The sequence below is a fragment of the Magnolia sinica genome, chromosome 5, assembly GCF_029962835.1.
Source record: "Magnolia sinica isolate HGM2019 chromosome 5, MsV1, whole genome shotgun sequence".
NCBI lineage: Eukaryota > Viridiplantae > Streptophyta > Magnoliopsida > Magnoliales > Magnoliaceae > Magnolia > Magnolia sinica.
The window spans coordinates 5,459,825-5,476,730 of NC_080577.1; the positions used below are offsets into that span (position 1 = coordinate 5,459,825).

Below are 16,906 nucleotides of genomic sequence, written 5' to 3' on the forward strand. Positions count from 1 at the left end.
ATCCAATGTTAGCCTGGAGACCCAAAAATCAGTTCCATCCGTTATTTGAGTGGACCACATTATTACAAACAACGCACAAGGCAATTCTCAACCTTCAAAATGTTTTCTTTTACATGGCCCACTTGAATCATGAATAAGCTTGGTGTTTGGATCCAAGCCTAAATTTTAATATGACATTTTTTTTAATGCACGCACACACACCCCACACACTTATGCATAGTGAAATTTCACCACCTATGGGTACTCGAACCCTTGACCTGGTGTTGAAACTCCTGAGAGCCTACCACCAAGAGTAAGGACCCAAATTTTAATATGACATTTAATGGTTCATATGATCATCCTGGTGGGTCGTATAAAATTAAAGGTAGAAGTCCCACCTAAATCACAAGTCAGTCGTATTTTTCCTTGGGCATAACATGAGATTGCACCTCTTACTGCCGTAAAAGATATCATGTACACATTTAAGGGCGGCGTCAGTAAAATACCCCTTTCTTTCCATGTTTTTAAAGAGTTGTGAGAGGAACATTACTTTTTTAGGAACCCAATTTGATGTGCTTGAAATTCACTTTGAAAATTAAATGTGTAATCTTACAATACTCTGTGGGCAAAAAAATCAAGCGACCTTTGATTCAAGTGAGCCATGTTAAAGGAAATAATTGAGAGAGATGTCTACCCTTGATTTTATAGGCCTATGTGATAATTAATTAGAAACAATTCACTCCATCCATTAGATACCACATTAAAATTTATGCCTAAGTCTTAAACATTAGGCTCGTTTGTGATTTAGGTGGACACATAAAGAGAAATTATTTGGAGGGAGAAGACACCGTTGAGTAATGTTTCCAACATAGCGCCATTGTGGTGGGCACTGTGGGCCCCACGTGCAGTATGTGTTCTATATCCACATTGTCCATCCACTTCGCCTCCTCATTTTAGGGCATGGACTCAAAAAGTGAAGTAGATTTGAAGCTTAAGTGAGCCACGCCATAGAAACAATGGTGATTGCAACAAATTATATATATATATATATATATATATATATATATATATATATATATATATATATAATATTTGTGTTTTCCCTTCATCCAAGCCTAAGTGACCTTATCCAAGTGTTGGACAACAAACAAACATTAGAGCAGGCGTTTTGAAGGTATCAACATTGAGTGCCATTATCCCCACTATCGTTTTGTGGTGTGATTTACTTGAGCTTTGGATCTACTTTATTTTTGGGTTCCGTAGACACCTCACCTAAAACAAGGACATGTCACTTTGAGCTTCAACTTGACTTATATGAATTGTCTTCTGCTGACTTGGAAATCATTGAAAAATCAAACAGATCAAACTAGGAGTATACTCAATACGTGCCGAAGATAACCAACGGACCCGATCAGATGACACCAAATCCAGTAGTGATTCGGTTACAACCGAGCATCCAAACTCCAAAACCCCTGAAACTCTCTGTACGACGCAACCGACATACAAAAATGGATAAAACTAATACTATCCATCCATGGATCACTCTCTGTATCATTTAATTCTTCCAAATAACGTTGTGTTGATGTGTAAGAAGTTGTATTTTCAAAATCATGGAAAAATACGGTCATCCCGATATATAAAATGGTTATGGTATTATTGGAGGCAAATCCTGACCAATTAGGATGATTTATAATTCCTTGTAAAGGTGGTCAAATGATCTTCCTAACAAATTTAAATTTCCTCTAATCCGAATCATAATGAGGAAGATTCAGCCCGTTTATCAAAATTATGTATTGCCAATTGATTAGAATCGAAAAAACTTTGGCTGTGGTTTAAACTAGTCAAGCGGGATCCGATTGAGATAATTTCAGTTGTAATAAAAAGTTTATCAGACGATGTTTCCAATGATCCTAATATCATCAAAAATAGACTATTGGTCAAATTGCAAACAACCGATTTCATATATTGGACGGATGTGTTTTTGGTACACTAAATGAGGTTCGATTGAAGTGATTCTAGTCTTGTTAGAAAGCTTATTTGATCATCTTTCCAACAAGATTAAGATTTCTGAAAACGAATGAAAAATGAACAAGATAAAATTATTTAAATATTTTGTACAAAAAGATGAAAACCAAATACAACTACGTACACATATTTTATATATATGAGAAATGCTCACACACAACTAGTTGGACATTACATTTTCGTCCAACTAGTTGATTAATTCATGGACTAATTAATGCTATTTAATACCAATACAGAAAAAAGTTATTCTAAGAGGAAAAGTAGCCGGTGGTGGTGGCCCCACTATAGAGTTAAAAGTGAAATCCACCCCAACCATCAGGTGAGTCACCCTATATTAGAACGGTGAATTAAAAATTCGGCCTCATCTATGGTTCAAGTGGACCACATGATTGAAAACAGTGTATAAGGAAAACTCACCCTCCAAATTATTTTCATTCGTTTGGCCCACATGAATCATGTATGCCCCTAATTTTTGGACATTAGGCATTGATTTTTGGTGTGTCATCTTAATGGCTTGGAGTGGATTTCACATGTTTGTCATGTTGAGCTTGGGTGGGCATCTCTCCCAATGTTTCCATTGTTGTGGCTGAATTGAATCAAAGGTTAGCATGATTTTTTGGCTCTAAGCCCATAATGAGATTATGCATCTAATGATTGGAGTGAATCTTACTTACACATCATGGTGTGGGCTGTAAAAATAGGAGGGTGGTTGTCTGCGCTGCGGCACCACTCTATTACAGAGATGAATACCACCAGGGATGAGTGATTTCAAGTCACAAAGGTTGGTCATTCCGATGGAGGCGAATTGCGTACTGATTAACTAAGTACCCTAAGCTTCCTGAGTAAACTCTATAGGGCCCATTCATGCATTTTATCTACTCCGTCCATCCATTTTCTCAGGTAATTTTAGGGCTTTAAACAAAAAATGAAGCATATGAAAAGTTAAGTCAGACCACACACTGGAAAAAAGTGTGAATTGAACATTTACCGTTGAAAAGTTCTCGAGAGCAATAGAAGTTTTAGATCAAGCTGATATTTGTGTTTTCCCTTCATCTATGTCTGTGTGATCCTATGAACAGGTTGGATGACAAATAAACATCAATGGAGGCCTTAGAAAGGTTTCAACGGTGGATATCAATATTTCCACTGTTTCCTGTTGTATGGTACATTTAGGCTTTGTACATGCTTCAATTTTGGGCTTAACTCCTAAAATGATCTGGAAAAACAGATGGACAGCATGGATAAACCACATGCATTCATGATGGCCCAACTGAGTTTACTCAGTATGATAAGAGGGTACTGAGTACCTCATTATACAATCCTAATTCCATACCGAATGGACCTACCATGGTGTTAATTTGAAATCCAGTTCCACCATCAAGTGGATCACCCGATGTTATATCAAGGGGACTTAAAATCAATCCCAACATGATTTATACGTTTTATCCATGCCGTCCACACATATTATATGTAAGTAATAATTACATTATATATAAAAGAAATATATATAAATAAATAAAAATCAATATCTGCATGTTGTCATGAGGGAAGAAAATAATAATATATAAAAACTACCTCCACGCCCACAATTCAGGGCAAGCACCCATAACACAACTCGAGGTATTGGCGGGGGGGGGGGGGGGGGGGGTGTGGTGGTCCGCAACATGAGTCGATGCCTATATAAGGCACCCGGGCCACATAGGAGAGAAAGAGGCTAAATCAAAGGGAGGGAGAAGCCAAGGTAGAGAATTTAAGTAGATAAAAAGAAACAAAGAGTAAGAGAGAGAAAATAGAGAGTAGAAAGAAATATAGAAAAATATAGAGAGGGTCTGAAGGTTGGAGTTTGCCTAGAGGTATTACTCAAAGTAACTTAAAGATTTCCAACGTGCCGACATGCTACTCAACATAGGATACAAAAATGGCCATCAAATGAGTCAAAAAAGTTAAGAATTTGTCCATTTATATTTAATTTGCATTCCACTCCACACATTTCAATTACATTAATTACTTCCACATTTTGTTCTGTATTATTTTCCATCTTCCATTTTTTTACTTTATTTGCCTGCCCAGGATTTTAAATCATGTGAAGTAAGGCTAGTTAGCATTTTATCTTATTTACTATTTTTACTTTATTTGCCTACCCATGACCACTTTACTTTGTGATGTAAGGCTAGATAACTTTTTTTTCTATATCTGACTGTCCAACCCACATGGGTTATGCGAAGTATGGTCAAGTATAAAATGTTAAAATTTCATTAAATTCTTAAAAATTGCAAATCTTGTAAAGTAGAGACCGCACATTGTGAGAGTGGAAAAAGAATGCTTAAACCCTTCTTTTTCCGTCACTGAGTTCCTTACGCAGAATCTATGACCGCAGACCAACCATGTGAGTCACTTGAGTTGGAAATTTATGAGATTCCCTAACTCCTAAGTGATTCTATGGTTCCTAACCGACCGTAGATTTTATGCTTCATTTAGCTAATGACGACTCCAAATCAAATGTAATTTTATACCTCATTCAATAGCACATATCGCCTACAGTAATAAAAATCAATACAAAAGCCGACAAAGCAAGGGCACCGCTACGCACTTGCATGCGTATGGGGGAGGCGTTCACAGGTTCTTTCCCTAAAATAAGCTATACAAACATAGACAACGTAGATATAAAATACATACATGGATAGAAAATACATATATCTTGTTGGACCCCACAACCCCAGCACATCAACGCACTGCTGCTGAGGTGGCGTTGGTAACACCAACTAATTAATCCATGTCCGATTTCGCGGAAGCATTACGGTGGAGCCCAACCAAACCGTAAATTCTATATTGTATATGTAGGTTTTTTAAAAATAAAAAATAAAAAAATTCTTTGTCTGCTAACGGTAGCATGCGTTACCATATCATCTTTCTCACTAACGTGACACTTTTAAGGAATCACTACCATGAAAATGATGGACCCCACCGTGAATCCCAAATTCTCAAAAATCAGGATGATCTGATCACCAGGTGAGCCAAAACTGTATGTTGATTCAAACCATCAGCTGACCATGATTCAAACGGCGTGGCCCATCTAAAGAGTGGACATCCTGATTTTTGTTTCAGGTGATCTTGATGGGAGAGCCCATCTTTTGCATGGTTCTGATGTCACACAAAAGTTGCAGGAGAGATGGTACGGTCCCACATGTCGTAGTACCTCGCATGTTAGGCGATCGGTTCACTCTCTCTCAGAGTAATTTGGAAATAGTGGCTCTTTTTTATTTTTATCTTTACGGCAAGTGATTTTATTTATGCTGGTAATGACCAAAATATCGCTGTGTATTTTAAATTTGACCGTTTTATATTTCCATTTTTCATATTTCAGAGAAGGGAAGAGAGTTACAGCGCGGTTGGACGGACGGATTTTCCAACTAAAATCATATGATTCTTGCATGGGATTCCATGCACTTCCACCCCTGACTAGAAAGGCTCTGAAAATCCCCTCGAAAGCACTGCAAAAACTCCCAAAAACAGCACCCAATTTCTCCATTCCTCTGCAGACCCAGTCCCACCATAATTTTTCAGTTATTTTTTTTTCATGGAGTTTTGAGCTCAAAACCCACCAAATTTATCTGGGTATCATTCATTTTAGCAGATTTTTTGGTAGGAGCTGAGGAAACAGTTGGTGTCCTTTGCTTGGGGGCCAGTACTGTTTTCTGGCGGGCAGCAATGGTCACTGTCATGATTTTCTTTGGGTGTTGACTCTCAAAGGTGCATCTAATCAGACATCCTCCTTTTCTGAGGATGATTTTGATCAGCTCCTCACCACCCAGAGATTGTCATTGAGTTTTGTTGGGTTTTTCTTTTGAGGCTTGGTTTTTTGGTTGAAAGAGGGTTGGAGCTTTGCTTGTTTTCTTGGGTTGCAAAGTTCAAGAAGAACACAATAAAAAAAAAGCAGATCTTAGTCAGATGAAGAGATCTGTAACTGTAAGTTCCTTGGCTCCTCTTTTTTTTCTTTTTTTCCTTTTTTTCTTTTTCCTTTCTTTTTTCTTTTAAAGAAATTTTCGTGTTGTTTTTGGTTTGGAATTATTGTTCTAGGTGTATGAGTCTTAGTTTATGGATCTGATGGAAAATGATTTCTTTGATTTAAAAATTTTTCTTTTTCAGCTTTTCTTGGTTGGAATCTATATTAAGAAAAATAAGGGTGGATCAATGAAATTGTGATTTTATTTATTTATTTTTATTTTTGCCTTTTGATGCTTTTGCTTTTGCTTTTGCGTTCAGTTAAACAGATCAGCTTTTCACATGATTTTTGATTGGTAAATATAACTCTCTTTGCCAGGATAGAATATGCTTCAATTGGGTTTTGTTTGTTTTTTGTTGTAGTTTATTTTTTTTGCAATCCATACGTGTCCTTGTTCTTTTGGTAGGGGAAACCAAGTTTCGAGAGTAACCTGATGCTTGTGAAACTGCCATCCAAAATAGACCACATTAATGGAAAATAAAGCCCATCCGCATAGATCTCATACTTCTATGAGCTCGAGAATGAAAATGTTGAAGATTTCAAAGCATTACTGCCTTTTTGGTTTTTATTTTTTCTCCTGATTTCTAATGATCTATTGCTATGCGGGAATTGGGATTTTGGTATCGATCCAAGTTTAATTTTTCTTTCAGCTGCTGGAAGTGCTTCTGGTACTTGCATTTATCAGTGAGGCTCCATGGGCAATCAGTGGCAGCTTAGGTTGCAAACCATCAAGGTCAAGGGCTTTCCGACCCCACAGCGTCAGGATAACTGAATTCGGTGCGGTTGGAGATGGGATCACCCTCAACACGAACGCATTTCAGAATGCAATATTTTACCTTCGTTCATTCGCCAATAAGGGTGGTGCTCAGCTTTTCGTGCCGGCTGGAAAGTGGTTGACTGGGAGCTTCAACCTTATCAGCCATCTCACATTGATGTTGGATAAGGAGGCGGTGATTCTCGGATCAATGGTAAGCCTGCCTTTTTCTTCCCGTTCTTGTAGCATGTCCAGCTATTTAGTGCGTGGAGGTTGGTTTAAGGGGCTGCGGTTGGATAGAACTGCAATTGTTCATTTCAATAACGGCATTTGAATGCCCTATCAAGTTGAATTGCAATTATCAGTTGACCCGATAGAATTTACTTTCACAAGCATTAGTATTGAGGGATTGAGCTCCAAATTGCAATTGTGTTACTTTCAAGATGGACTTGGAACTTGGAAGAGGAAAGAAACTGCATTTTGCGAGGGCTTTTCTCATTCCAAATGCTAGGAAGCATGATCACATTTTGGTCATTTAGCCCTTATGTAGACTGACTGTTTGCGCATCCAAACACAATCCAAAAGAGTAAATAGTCAAAATGGTGCTGGTGCCATTCCATTCCTAACGAGGGACTTGCACCTAAAAGTGCAATTATTCTTGTTTCGAATCCGACATGAAATGCATGGAATTGCAATTATGGGTTAAATTGCCATTATGAATTAAAATAGTGAAACCATTGTTATGGTCATTTCCTCCATAATGAATCGAATAAAAGTTCAATTAATCATCCAAACAGACTCGAACAGAGTTGCTTGGTTTGTGTTTAGTTAGATCTACACAGTTCAATATTCGCTGAATTCCCATGAAACTGAGATACACTACAGTGGCTGATAAGTTCATTGACTTCATGGTGGTATAAGAGCAAATTTTGATATTAGAGTTTGTACTGAAGAACTTGAAATTAATGGCATATTTACTAATTAAAAGAAAAACTAATGGCATGGCCATCTTTCAAAGATAATCTAAGAGTCTAGTGACATATCTGAACCGTTGGTTAATGACATAAGGACAACTTAATGATCAGAGAGGGTCAATACTAGGCCCTCTGAGGCAGGCCCAAATTTTACAGAATTCAATTAGCTAACGAAGGTTTGATTTCCAGGACTCCGGAGATTGGCCGGTTGTTGATCCGTTGCCCTCATACGGTCGTGGGAGGGAGCTACCTGGTAGAAGGCACCAAAGCCTCATTTACGGGGACAATCTAACTGATGTCATAATAACAGGTTAGTGATGTTAGAGAAACCACCTCCCACATGCATGTTCTGTTTTTTGTTTTTCCCCTTCTTTTGCCATTTGTGTTTTCTGTTGTCTTAATTATTTGGTTTGTATGAGAATTGTAAAAGAACATGTGGATGCCATGGTCAATATGAGTGACTTGATGCTGATGACTGACTTTGATTATTTTGGGTTCAGGTGACAATGGAACCATTGACGGGCAAGGTAGTGTCTGGTGGGATTCGTTTAGAAACCACACTCTGGACTTCACTCGACCGCATCTTGTTGAGTTGATGCACTCGAAGGGTGTCGTTATCTCGAACTTGACTTTCTTGAACTCGCCATTTTGGAACATCCACCCTGTATACTGCAGGTTTGTCACCCCCAAAAGGGTTTATTGCCTTTCTCTTCCTTGCTCGTCGACTTTTGAGTTCATTAATAGATGGATGAGTGGAGTTTTTGTGTAAGGGGATAGTTGAGACTGTTTTTGCTGGATGTACAGCCAAGTCCATATTCATGATGTTACGATCCTTGCCCCCCTCAATTCACCAAATACGGATGGGATTGATCCAGGTGAGAAAATGAGTTTTAGAAACTTACAGTTTTATGTTTTCCCAATCAAGTGAAAATGCCATTTAGTTATTCAAAAACAAGAACAAATTCTGGTCAAGAAATGTTGTTGTTCAGCGATGTAATTTCTTCTCTTGAAAGTAGTACATTTTTACTCCTAAATTGGTTATGAGACCTGCTCAGGCTACTTGAATCCTAGTCTCTCTCCCAATGTCATGAAATTCTACATGAACCACTCAAGAATAGGATGCTGTAGAATTTCATGACTATTAACAGTCTCAACAAACTTATTAAAAAAAACAAAAAAGACATGAGAAAAGACAGAACTGCAAGGTAGAACAGTAAGTCTAATTTCATTTCATTGCTTGATTAGTCTATGCACTATGACTTCATCGAGTCAATTGCTATGTTAGAAGGCAATCTTCATCGAGTCAATTGCTATATGTTAGAAGGCAATCTTCATCGAGTCAATTGCTATATGTTAGAAGGCAATGTACTGCTATATATATTAACTAACATTTGATAGTGAAATGTTATTATCTCTGGTTTTGGTAGCTTCTGTTTCCATCTCTTTTATATTTGACTAATCATCTTAAAAATTAAAATGAATCCTAAAATCTTCTAACTGAATTTATTTTTTTCAAAAATGATTCAAATCAATCTGGTCTTTGTAACGGTTTTAGGACCAAATTTGATTTAAATAGCATCTGTTTCTCCATACATTTTGTTACTGTGAATCTGAATGAATATTGTATGTTGTCATTCTTTTTGCATTGCATTAAAATTGATATGATTTGGCTTCTGATATAAGTTATTCAAACACTTTCAGACTCGTCAGACGATGTCTGCATTGAGGACTGTTACATTAGCACTGGCGACGATGTGATCGCCATCAAAAGTGGGTGGGATGAGTATGGCATTTCCTATGGTCGTCCAAGCACAAACATATTCATCCGTCGTGTCACTGGAGAGACTACATCTAGCTCCGGAATTGCACTTGGGAGCGAGATGTCAGGCGGTATATCGGAAGTGCATGTGGAGGGCATCCAGCTTTTCAATTCAAAAAATGGTATCAGGGTAAAAACATCACCGGGGCGAGGCGGTTACATTCGGAACGTTTACATCTCGGATGTGACCATGACTGATGTAGAGGTAGCCATTAAATTCACTGGTCAGTATGGCCAGCACCCAGATGACAATTACGACCCAAATGCTCTTCCTATCATAAAGAGGATCACCTTCAAAGATATAACAGGAAAAAACATCAGGTTTGCAGGCAAGCTACAGGGCATAGAAGGGGATAGTTTCCACAACATATGCTTATCCAACATCACCTTGGATGTGATATCAGATCCACCATGGAACTGTTCATACATTCGAGGCTATTCTAGATTAGTCTCTCCCAAGTCCTGTGAGCCTCTTAGAAAGAGACTCCCCAAGGATTCATTGGCCTGTTACTCATCTAGTCCTTTGCCAAGCAAACCGTCTGAAGGCAGACGCTTGGTTAGTACGATGTGAAGTTCAAATCGATGCATCCTTTGATGCTATGGTGAAGATAAAACTTTGATGAGAATGCCTATTTGTTGATATTGATTGATGCCACTTTTCGAAACCACTTTTAGTTTTCTCTGTGGGGATTTTGTTGCCAACAAAAGCCTGATTGGGTTCATGATGTTAGTGGTTTTGAGATGCTTTTGTTTTTGTAAGATGTGTGTAGCAAAAAATAATTGAGTGAATTATCAGAATTGAAGAATGCATTTTGAGTTTCTGCTCACTTGGGTTTTTGTTTCAATAAGAGTGAGAAGTTAACATCATAGGCTTAATCAGGATTGACTGAGTGATGAATGAAGTACTTGTTTTCCCATCTAATAGTAGATGGTGGGAGCTTCAAAAATCTTCTGTTGGTTCTGGCAGTGACTTTCATATTACTAGATTTTAAACTGGATCAAGATATGAAGCTTAAAAGTCAATTATCCCAGGGCAAAAGCATAGCTGATAAGAGTTACTTTTTGGCCTATATCAACCAAAGCTAAATGGAGTTTCTATTGCTCTGCTCCAAGAGTCAAATATGACAGATACTTCAGATGAAATCTAGCCACTATTCTTACTCTGATTTTTTTTTTTCCGCAACAAAAAGATTTTATCAAGGTGGCCGCCAGCCAAAAAGAAAAGTGAATACCAGTAGCTGATGAGATGTAGGCATCCCCTAGAACAAGATCAGACATTTCCGCTCCTTCCAAATCACCCATAATGCTTGCTGCCAGGAAGCTCCACTCTCAAACAGTTTTCCTTTCTTCCGAGAATGGTGGATCTTCTTACTCTGAATTTATGTAAACTCAAAATGAAAACAATTTGGGGTCGTTTGGCACCATGGATTTGGGGGGGGGGGGGGGGGGGTGGGGTTTAAGGGGATTTCAAATCCCCCGTCCATTTGGCACCATAAAGTAACTGGGGAATTCAAATCCCCTCTTTGATAGGGTTTGAAATCCAAGGTGGAAGTTAGGATTACATTTAAAATCCTCCCATAAGTCACATGTGTAACATGTGTGTCACTAGGCTACTAATCTATTAGGCACGTGGCCACTGATGATATCCCAAAACAATCAAATTATCAACTGCATCACAAAAATACTTTAATAGGATGATTTGTGCAGTCCAAACGTAGTCCATGTAAATCAACAGTTAAAAATCGTTGGTTACTCGATCGGATGTGATCCTATGCTTGTGTCCCATCCGAGCCTTGGAATTTCATCATTTTCAGCCAAAGTACATTTCAACGGGCTTATTACAATCATTATGTCAAACATTACATACATACACTAATTAGAAGTATTAAAATTGATTTAGTAATTAAATTCAAACCCCTTGTAAATGTACTATGCACAGATACTTTTGGATTGCGGGGGATTCTGAATCTAGGGTGCCAAAGACAACCAGAGGATTCCAAATCCAGGTATTTCAAATCCACAGTGCCAAACTAGGCCTTTATCTTATCTCATTTAAGTTGCAAACTAATGCTTTATGTATGCATCTCAGTCACAGTCCAAGGAAAGGTTATTGTAATTAAGGTTCTGTTTGGATTGGTAATTTGTACAGGAAATACACTATAAATAAGCAATGATTACAATTCGCTTTACTTCACCATCATGTTAGTGGAGTTACGGTGCGTTATTTTGTTAGCATATAGAGTATAGTAGATGCAATTTCAACCGCTTAGATCCTTCACTGGTTTGATGGACCCAATCAGCTGAACTACAGAACCCACCTCTGAAAGGATGGGATTCCACCATCTTTTCCTGGGCCACAGCTGCTTCACTCAAATGGGTCTGCAGACTCCACGAACAAAGGCCTCGTGATATGTTTTTTTCTCTGAAACTCAATGACCCCAAGTTGATGTTCATGCACGTGACTCTAATTAAACCCAAGGGAGATCCATTTGGTGAAATGCACCTGATTTCTTACAGTTAAAATAACTCCATATGACATAAGAATCGAGACATGTTTCACCATTTTTCATGACCACCAGGGCCATCTTCGAGGAATTAAATATATAACAAGAAGTTTAGTACAGCTGACAGTGTTTGAATAAACAGTTACTTTTCCTTCCTAAATACTGAAATTACACTCAAGAAAATAAATCCAGCTCAGTTACCAGACTACTTCACTGGAACACTTCCAACCCTCAGACACTGATGTATGTTTTACAGCAGTCTCTTGCTGCTAGCAAGCAGTTAACAGAATTTCAATGAATAGATGGTCACTGGAACCGTACAGACGGTTTCATTTAGCCTTGTCATAAGCAGCTATGTTCTGGGGTTCGCACTCAGGACTAAAGAGGCGGACCAGCAGAGCTGACGTCGAGCTCATAGATACCACCCCACAAGCAGCCCATCTAAGACTCCTTGGTACTGTTATTCTTGGACCTGCATTAAGTATGCAAACCCGATTACTCTATGAAGGCAAGTAAAACATTGAAAAATTAGCTCACGAGCTCAAGATCAGAAGCAACTACGTGAAGAGGAATTATAGGGCACAAAGTCCACAGCATAATCAGGTTTTTGGTTGGTGCACATGGGGTCCAAGCTTGGTAGTCTGGACTGTTTTATCTGATGTGAAACCCAAGTGAATGGACCATGCCCCAAAAGTCTCATGGATTGGAAAATCCCAGCCACCAATCATGGGCCTTTTTCGGTCAAGTGTGGACCGTTGCTGCATTTCTCTTTTTCAGGCCACAGATTGAAAGGTTAAGGTTGTTCTATCAAGGAGATTCTCTGGACATGTTCCATCTACAGCGCGCCCCAACACAGCAATCATGTAGATTAATGACGCAGGGATGAACGTGATGAGGATAACTACTCCGAATCCACGGAGCTTCTCTGGACTCCTCACAGAGACTTCTCGAATCCACGAGGAAAGAAAGCAGAAAATAGAAATAAATTCTAAGAAATTCAAAATTGATTAATTGATGAATAAAAACGAGTTCACAACCCTTTAAATAGGGGTACCAAGCAATGGGAAAGAAATTAGAAACAAACTACAACTCAAAACTCCTAGAATCCGCGACTTACTATAAATAGTAAACTTACTATTTATAGACGGTCGTGATGTCTACTAGTGCGCAAGGTTTTCGGCCAAAAATAGTAAGTGTCTTATTTGGCTTCACCAAACCGTTCTCCTAATTATTCTAAGCTCTTTTCACGTTGGGCGCAACTCCTAAAGCCCGACGGATGAAGAGTTATAATCAAACTAAAACCTACTATTTATAGTAAAAACGAAATTAAAACAGGGAAACGACCGTCGATCCAGGGGTTTTTCGCAATTCCGGGCTGCGCAACCCGGCGTAGCTAGGTTGGTTGGCTTCAGTAGCTCGTTCTACCCCAAAATCATATATTTTACGTCAGATAACTCATTCCGGATTGCAAGATACGCCTGATTTAAGGTTCGATGGTCTGGATCACTTCTGTCGTCGACCGGGCCTTTTCTGATCCATCTTGGCCATGTAACTATCCGCGACCCGCTCTACATCAATTAACGTGTCCACTGTTCAAATTGATGAGTATGCCATAGATATCATTGGGTCTAGGATCATATAATTCCCTATACAAGATAAAGGCATTGCAACAGAGAGAGAGAGAGAGAGAGAGAGAGAGAGAGAGAGAGAGAGAGAGAGAGAGAGAGAGAGAGAGAGAGAGAGGAACTCTCTTCAAAGTTTCCTCACTTTCAAAAGCACTATAATGTCTATATTCATCACAGTTCTTGACAATACATCTCAAGTTATAGAAACATGGTAAAGAGGAACTTATCGGCTAAAGAGCATTTCTGTTTTGATATTTATGGAGATGAACATTAATTAGCTATTCTATCGAAGCTCTATTTATGAGTATTTGAACAAAAAAAAAAAAAAGAGGAAAAACCCCATCGTATATATTATACTTCAGATTTTCCTTTTTTCCTTTTCTTTTCCTTGAGTATGCCAAACAATCTATAGTGGCAACTAAAAGCTTTGGAACTTGAAATGAAGAAAAGGCCTTTAAACACACATCCTGCAATTGTTAAATGGGCTAAAGGTTTTTTAAAAAAAAGGAATAAAAGGCCACTTCCCAGATGACAAAAGCATATCAGATGAAGGCTTAGAAGAATCACGTCCTCTTGACATAGTTAACAAATAGGAAGCCAAACAAAGAGAAAAATTAAAGCATTCTATAATTTCAGAAAACAAGATTACATTTTCGAAACCCTTCATTGCATAAAATACTGTGTCAGTTTGAAACTTCAATCGCTATTTTTTTAATGAGGTGAACTTATTTTTAAGTGGCAGCCAAACACGTCCTAAAATAGATGGGCAAACAACAATTACTCTTAAAACAAAAGGATAAAAAATATCCGTAAAGAAATAGATGAGCTCATAAGGAATTCTACTAATTTCAGATGTGCATATCACCATCACTTGAGAAACACAAGCAAATGATGAGACAACCCATTAAGAAGCAACCAGTCAAGAATAAAATATTTAATGATAAAATGGGTATATATTTCCATTACTTGTGAACATGAAAACGATGGAAAAAAAAAAACCATATAGAACAGATGGGTTAGGTAAAAAATACTGGTTAAAACTAGACGTCTATTCATCAATGTTCCAAAAAAGAGAAATGATACAATACTCCATCATCATCCAAGCCTTGTCCCAACTAATTGGGTTGGCTACACGAATCATGTTCCACCATTCCACTCCATCAAGGACTTGAAATGTCAGGAGTCATGAGAAAAAGCCGTACCGGAAGTTTAACACTGGTTGTCAACCTGACACAATACACCTCCTTTATCTGGCCTTGGGGATCGGCAATGAGCGCAAAACTCCCATTAGCAGAGTTTGATCCAATACTCCTGCAATATAGTTTATAGTGCTCCTAGTTGCACGGGAAACTTAATCAATCAATCTAGATGGCCCATTAGGTCAAGCCCCCAATTCATGGGGCCAATTTTCAAAAATCACAATGATCAAAGTATTACAAGCATCTAAGCAAGAGCCCATAAAATGAACAGGAAAGAGTATTCATGAATGATAGGTTAAACCATCCATTAGGTGGGGTACCACCAGAAATTACATGAACACGGATTGCGTGGTGACCCTAACATTACGTAGTAGCTCAGTGGTGTTGGGACGTAGTGGGATTTGATTGGGCCACGTGCCGCTGTGAGAGAAGGGCACAGTTGGGTATGTACTCGACCTAACAACTTGCAAACATGCTTTGGGTCGGTCCCATCTCGAACAGCGGCACGTAACCCAACCAAATCCTGCCGTGTCCTCACACCACTGAGCTATGTGTTGTTGCGGTCACCAAGCAATCTGGTCTGAATCACATATGGTTCTAAACAACCACTTTCACCAGAAAATCCTAACCAGCCCATCCATCCATCGCAAGGCCTAGGACCATAAATAAATAAGCCTAGCTTTCGGCTACATAGGACCATCCAATAGCTGCGATTTTCGTATAGTGGCCCACAAAGTGGACGCTGGACCTACTGGACAGTCCAGATCAATTGATTACTGTCCACTACAAATTATTATACAGCTACAAGAACTACAAGTTAAAGTTCGCTCAAAGCACTGGATCATTTATCAATAGGAAACAGGAAGCCACTATTTTCACCCACCCTGATTGATTTTGCATACACCCACTTTCCATTTTTATGTACTATTTCAATTCTAAATATGTAAAATTGGTGCATGCAAATCATTAGGGATGGTTGTCGATATCAGTTTAGTATCAAATAAAAAAATCAGACATAAAAATGAAAAAAAGGGTAAGAAAGAAAACCCAAATTACAGAATGAAGAGAGAGAGAGAGAGAGAGAGAGAGAGAGAGAGAGAGAGAGAGAGAGAGACCGTAGTGCAATCTGCAGAGGACCCAGAAAGCAAGACCACCTCCGACAGAGAAAATCCCAGCCGTGTGTCTCATCAACCTCGAGCATGGTTTCGAGTCTGATCTCATCAGCTCCCCATCTGACCACCCCAACGCCCTTCTCAATGCCATACTCTCTCTCTCTCTCTCTCTCTCTCTGCAAAATTCAAAACCAGAAGCTCTTTCTGCTCTTGAAGGGTCTTTAATCGTACTCGAGCCTAAGGGTTTTTGCATTGCATACGCGGGTTTTGAATCCTGACAAGTTGGGCCTATGATTCAGTAATCCAGACTGTTGGTCTGTTGATTCTCGCTTTGGATGGAGCATGTCACAAAATTCTTCTTGATTAGGCCACCATTCCACGAGATCTATTCAGTTGAACGTGGACCGCTGCTATATTTATTTCTCTTCTTAACTGTCCATTTGTGGGCCAGAAATCGGAAGCTTACTATTGTCGTATTGAGAAGAGTGCAGTGGCATGATACATCAACGGTGGGATGCAGTATCTCAGCGGTCTAGATTACATAAATATGGGCCCCACTTGTCAGAACTGAAAACCCACGGGTCGGTGTCAGACATACATTGGGTACTCTGTCCAGTTAATGCGCCGCCCCAAAAATCAGCCAGGTCCAGCACTTAGGTGGGCCACACCATCAGCAACAGGTGAAACCATGCACAAAACCACTGAATTGCTTGGTCCACCTTGTTTGGAATGGCCTAATTTTTGGCCTGTTCCTTCATCCAGTGGGGCGCAAACAATGAATGGTTTGGATGGCGTATAAACAACATGGGGTGGACCCCACAAAGAAATCAATGGTGGAGTATCCCACCCTCACCTGATGGACGGGTCGGATTTCTTCAAGAGATCAGACAGTATTCTGACCTATGCGATCAA

At 39.0% G+C, this 16,906-nt stretch overlaps 1 protein-coding gene and 1 long non-coding RNA gene across 3 annotated transcripts; one reads left to right on the forward strand and one right to left on the reverse strand.

Moving 5' to 3' along the window:
* Nucleotides 1-5,362: 5,362 nt before the first annotated feature.
* On the forward strand, nt 5,363-10,381 carry LOC131245231 (probable polygalacturonase). Of its 2 annotated transcripts, XM_058244545.1 has the most exons (6): nt 5,364-5,970; nt 6,658-6,975; nt 7,925-8,045; nt 8,236-8,410; nt 8,540-8,610; nt 9,437-10,381. In XM_058244545.1, the coding sequence occupies exons 1-6, from the start codon at nt 5,953-5,955 to the stop codon at nt 10,123-10,125; spliced, it is 1,392 nt and encodes a 463-aa protein (XP_058100528.1). In that variant the 5' UTR covers nt 5,364-5,952; the 3' UTR covers nt 10,126-10,381. The 2 variants fall into 2 exon arrangements, with proteins under 2 accessions (XP_058100529.1, XP_058100528.1); XM_058244546.1 differs by lacking the exons at nt 8,236-8,410; nt 8,540-8,610 and having other exon boundaries at nt 5,363-5,970.
* A 1,759-nt stretch (nt 10,382-12,140) lies between these two features.
* LOC131245232 (uncharacterized) lies at nt 12,141-16,547 on the reverse strand. The gene is made up of 2 exons (XR_009170807.1): nt 15,998-16,547; nt 12,141-12,530 (listed from the first exon to the last, which is right to left on the reverse strand). It is a non-coding gene; the product is annotated as an uncharacterized LOC131245232 (long non-coding RNA).
* Nucleotides 16,548-16,906: the final 359 nt, after the last annotated feature.

Excerpts from the sequence above, each read along its gene's own strand:
- LOC131245231 (XM_058244545.1), top strand. Across the intron at positions 8,411-8,539 it reads ATCCACCCTGTATACTGCAG|CCAAGTCCATATTCATGATG; the intron begins GTTTGTCACCCC and ends CTGGATGTACAG. Across the intron at positions 8,611-9,436 it reads TACGGATGGGATTGATCCAG|ACTCGTCAGACGATGTCTGC; the intron begins GTGAGAAAATGA and ends AAACACTTTCAG.